Source organism: Tupaia chinensis, unplaced genomic scaffold (genome assembly GCF_000334495.1).
Source record: "Tupaia chinensis unplaced genomic scaffold, TupChi_1.0 Scaffold000573_1, whole genome shotgun sequence".
In the NCBI taxonomy this organism is placed as follows: domain Eukaryota; kingdom Metazoa; phylum Chordata; class Mammalia; order Scandentia; family Tupaiidae; genus Tupaia; species Tupaia belangeri.
In genome coordinates, this window is record NW_006160087.1 from 3879415 (window position 1) to 3884553 (window position 5139).

A 5139-nucleotide genomic window follows, 5' to 3' on the forward strand; every position below is an offset into this window, starting at 1 on the left:
AAGTGTCCCACGCTCTGCCCCATGTGGGCCGGTGGGCAGGGAGCTCCAGCATGGCTGGGGAGCCCTGTGGGGTGTCTGCCGTGGGGGCTGGCGGTGGCTGGGCCCCCACCGTGGGCACACTCGCTGTCTGTGGGTGCCGGTGTGAGGAGAGGTCGCGCACGAGGGACGAGGCTTGTGTAGAGGTGGCGGTGCCTGCAGGGCAGTGTGGGGCAGTGCAGGGTGGTGTGTGCTATGGGACCGGCGTGTGCACGGTGTGGGCTGGTGTGGGCGACGCTTGTGTTGTGAGATTAGAGATGCGTGTGCCACCCGTGCATGTGAGGTGGGGTGTGTGTGCACAGACGATCCCCGCCCACACAGTACTAGGTGGGCAGTGTGTGGGCGGGGATCGGCAGATGTGACTGTGTGTGCGTGTGCAGCACCACCAGGGTGTACTAGCTGTGTGCGTGTGCATGCGTGTGCCTCCTATCGGGCGGGCGCAGAAAGGCAGGGGCTTGCTGCTGGGAGAAGCAGCAGGGTCTGCTCCGATTCAGTTCTTTAAGGGAATGGGTGGTAATTATGCTAATTATGCATGGCATTATGCAAATGCAGAGGTTGGTTGGGGGTCAAAGGCTGTGTGTCGCCCTCTTCCTCAGGCTGGCTGTGGCTTCTGAGCAGGGCAGGTTCTCGCCCCTCTCCTTCTCTGTCCCTGGCTGCATCTGCGAGGCCCTCCCAGCCCAGCCCCATGGTCCTGGGGTCCCTGCGTTAGGTTCCCCCCAAGCTTCCCAGGGGAAACTCAGAGGTGATTGGGTGGCTGCCCCCCCACACCTGCGGGGAGCTGCTTGTTATTCAGAAAGAATGTTCTAGGTGCTGGTTTGGAAAGCCACGAGGGGCCCTTCCCCACCGGTCTGATCAGCCTCAGCTGCGGCTAAGTGAAGGCGGGAGAGAGCCCCCTGCTCCTCGGGGGCCTGCTCTCACCCCACCGGTGCCCGCCGCCTCTGTCCTCCGCCTCCCGTACTCCTGCCCAGCCTCCACCCTGGCCTCCTCCCTGGTCTGTCTCGGCAGCCCCATCTCTGTGGGGAGCTGCAGCTCAGGGCCTCAGCGTGGAGGAGATGTCGTCATGGTAACGGTTGTCATGTGGATGGCTGCTGGCTGAACAGTGTTTAGGTGAGAGCCACCTGAGTGGGGCTGAGGATTTGCTGTGAGTGTCTCGGGGCAGCAGGCTGCAGCGTGCCCCCGCCCTCCCGGCGTGCCTGTCTACACCGCAGCACGGACCCCGCTCTCCCTGGGTGTTCTCCCTGCACTGCTGGGTGTGTCGGCTTAGGATCGTGTGCCAGGGGCGCCGTCTGAGGAACCTCGAGGGTTTCTGTTGTGGCCTCACAATTACCCCACTTTGGGGGTCCTGGGAACACGGACCTCTGATTCCTCCTCCCGGGTGCAGGCCTCCCAGCCCTCCCCGCCCGCCCGGAGGGAGAGAAAGACCGTGAAGCAGAGCCCGGAGCGGGAGCCTGGCCTGGTCCCCGCTGGTGACTGTTCTACCGGGGCCCGAGGCCGCTGAGCAGAGGACAGAGCAGCCCCAGAGAACCCAGAGGACAGAGCAGCCTCAGAGCCCCCCGCCAGCCTGTTCTGGGCATGGGGCCGTGGCGTCGGCAGCTTCCCGACTCCCACCCTGGGTCCTGGGCACTGGGGACGCCGGACCAGAGCTGCTCAGAGCCCTGGGATGTTTAAGGGGGAGGACCCAGCAATTAGTCACAGGAGCAATTACACTAATTGTTCCACTCCATGACTCACTGGTGGAAAGTAAATACTGATTAATTCATTACTCTGGCTCTGTGTCGGTGGGGCATCTCCTGGCTCCCTGCCCTGGCGGGGCTGGGCAGGGCTTTGAAGCAGGTGGTCGAGGCTGGGGGCAAACTGCCAGGATTCAGGTCCTCTCTCTGACTCTCTCACCCCGAAGGGGGGCCCATCAGTGCCGGGGTGTGAGAGCAGGCTCAGCCCCATCCCTGCTCACGTGCTCTCCAGGGCTGTCCTCTGCTGCACTTCGCAGGCGGTCGGGCTTGCCGAACCGCGGACTTCACCTGACGTGTTCCGGTGTGTGGTCAGGATGGAAAATGGCCCATTCCCAAGAGGGAATCATCAACCCGATGCCACAGTCTCTACGACTGGACCCCAGCTGCTTCCCTGCCTCTGCCCGGCCTGCTCCTGCCCTGTCGCTGCCCCGTGAATCACACGACTTCCAGCCCCAGCCCCTCGAAGGAGTGGTGCCTGTGGGCCTGCTGTGTTCCGGGCACTGTCCTGCCCTGGGGGTGCCTCCGGGGAGGCGGGCATGGCCAGGAGCCCTGATAGACGTAGTGAGGCAGGAGCTCGGGTGGGGAGCTGGGCCCGGGGCGGGAGGAAGGAAGGGAGGGCTAGGCAGAGGCCCAGGGCGGCAGGGGCTGGATGCAGCTGGGCAGGAAGGCTGAAGGGCTGGAAGGTGGCGGAGGACCCCCGGGGGTGCAGGTTGCACCCACTCCCAGCCCGTGCTTACTCTGGCCTCCGTCCAGGGGCCTCGTTCTCTTCTACCCCTTGCCAGGCCACTGAAGCCCCTCTGGGGCAAGGCCTGCCCCCTCAGGGGTCTGCACTCCTGCCTATGGGGTCCTGAGCTCTGGCCCAGGACCACCCCCTGGGGGGTGGCAAGGAGGGACAGAGTCTGGCAGGGAGTCTGCGTCTGGTTAGCGGGGTCCTGGAGAAACCCCCCGTCCCTCCTGACCCTCTGGAGACCCCGGCGGCAGATGTGGGGCCTGCTCGTGGGCCCTGAGCTGGCTCTGAGCACTTGCATACTTGGGGTGGGAGGGTGGGGGCCGACTTCTAGTTCGAGGACCCCCAGGGCTGCAGCCCGAGCTCCCTGCCTTCCAAGTCACCTCCTCCCAGAGCCCCAGGCCTCACGCTTGTCTGCCTGGGAGCTGCTTGCCCGCCTTTGGGAGTTGAGGTGGGAGCCATGGGTCCCAAGTGGAGGCTGGGTCTCGTCCTGTCACTGCTCTGACCTGGCCTTAGTGCCCTCACCTGACCCTCGCCTCTCCCCCTGCCCGGCCTGCCTGTCTGGAGGGCTCAGTGAGGTCCCGGCTGGGGAATGGCAGATGGGCCGGCCACAGGGCAGTGCCAAGGCCGCCGAGCCCCTGGGAAACCCTGCACTTACACGCGGCACACTCGCGGCCTGGCCAGTCAGCACTCCTCGCTGGCTTCCAGGGAGAAACTGAGGCGCAAATGCTAACATGCCGCCCCGGGCCACACGTGGCGTGGACGAGGGAGCCAGGACTCAGATCAGGCAGTCCAGCCGGCTCTCAACCCACCCAGCAGTTCCTCGGGGTCGGGGAGCAGTCAGAGGCCGCTCCCTCCGTCCCCCCATCTTGTACCCCACCATGGGGCCGCTCCCCAGGCTGCCGTCGCCTTATGTGGGTCACCCCTAGGAGCATGTGGGCCGCCCCACCGGTGTGTCCCGACGCAGGTGTTGGGTCCAAGCGCTGGTCTGCCTGTCCCCCACCCACCAGGCTCAGCGCTGGCGCAGTGAGAGCTTTGAGAGGCCCGTGGACCTGGAGGGCTCCGGGGACGACGACCCCTTTCCTGATGACGAGCTGGACGGCCTCTACTCAGGGTCGGGCTCGGGCTGTGAGTACCCCCTCCCCTGCCTGTGGGCAGTGACCCTCTGGGAGACACCCCAGCCCAGGGAGCCGACCCAGGCTCGCTGGAGCGAGGTGGGCGGGGGAGCTGCAGGCGGGGGTTGGGAGGAGAGCTTGGACACCAACACGAGAAGGGCAGAATGTCCTCCCGGCCACGCGTTGGTCCTGGCAGCGCTCAGGGCCCCCAGCCCTCTGCCGTCTCTCCCGCAGCCCCTGCCACATCTCAGGGGATGTGCCTAGTCAATGTCCCAGCACCTGGAGGAGCTTAGCGGCCCTCTTGGTGAAGGGGAGTCCTCAGCAGAGGAGTGGATCGGCCAGTGGTCCTGTGCGGCCCAGTCCCTATGGCCTAGGGCGGGCCTAGGGCAGGTCCTCAGGGGTGCCTGGCCTGTTACTGGCCCTGCTGGGAGAGGTGAGCCAGGCCCTCTGGGTCAGGAGCAGCTTCTGTTGGTGGTACGAACGCACTAGCCGGCCAGGCCTGGGTGGCGTGAGTCCACTCCCTGCCCCAGCCACCAGGTGATGGGCTAGGAAGTCGGGGCCTGGCCAGACCAAGCTCTGACACTGGGAGCCAAACGTGGGCCTGAGGCCAGGCGGTGGGGGCCTCACTCCACTCCCCCTTTACCCACTCCCCCGGGCCTTTTCCAAGTTTGTTTTATACAAACCACTCCCTCAGGGGTGTGTCTCTACTGCCAAACCTCCCCGGCTCCCCACCCTCCTCTGTTTGTCTAAGCCCCCCGGGCAGGTCCTCTCCCCACCTCGCCCCTATCTGTTTTTTCCAAGTCCCTTCACTCCTCCCGGGCTGCTCCTTCACTGGTGGAGTGCTCTTCTCCCTCTTGCCTTCTGCCAGGCCTCCGAGGGGAGATCTAGTATACCCCCTGCCTTAAGCAGGATGCCACTCTGCTCCCCTTCAACTCCCACAACATCCAGTAGGGTCTTAGTTGCTGATGCCTAGTTTCAACTTTTTAGAACCTCCAGGGTGGCTCGGCTGGAGTAGTCAGGGAAGGCTTCCTGGAAGAGGTGGCCTCTAGAAGGCTTTGTGGCAAGGCCGAGAGGAGCTGGGGACCACTGGCTAACTGGTAACCTTTGGCTAGGTGTGCTTCCTCCTTCCCTTGCTATTTTCCTGGCCAAAGTGGGCACAGAAAGGGGTCAGGAGCTTCCTCATGGCTGTTGCTCACCTGGGACCCTCAGGCCCCTCAGAACCGCACAGCTCCCTGGCTCTCTCCTCTCCCCACCCCTCAGACTTCGAGCAGGAGTCGGGCCTTGAGACAGCCGTGCGCTTCAGCCCCGATGTGGCTCTGGCAGTGTCCACCACGCCTGCAGTGCTTCCCACCACGGACGTCCGGCCTGTGGGCACCCCATTTGAAGAGCTCCCCTCTGAGCGCCCCACCCCAGAGCCAGCCACCAGCTTCCCAGAGGTGACAGAGATCCCGGAAGAGCCCGGCCAGAGAGCCACCACCACCTCTCCCATCACGGCTGCCCCTGCCACGGAGGGCCCCGCCGACACCGCGAC

General features: G+C 65.1%; 1 protein-coding gene across 1 annotated transcript in view; it reads left to right on the forward strand.

Annotated features, from left to right (window-relative positions):
* The first annotated feature begins 2120 nt into the window (after positions 1-2120).
* The window catches only part of SDC3 (syndecan 3), an 8054-nt gene continuing 5035 nt past the window's right edge, over positions 2121-5139 (forward strand). Inside the window, exons 1-3 of the mRNA XM_027775567.1 lie at positions 2121-2243; positions 3504-3621; positions 4869-5107. Coding sequence (XP_027631368.1) covers positions 2121-2243; positions 3504-3621; positions 4869-5107 — 480 coding nt within the window. The remainder of the gene's footprint in view (positions 2244-3503; positions 3622-4868; positions 5108-5139) is intronic.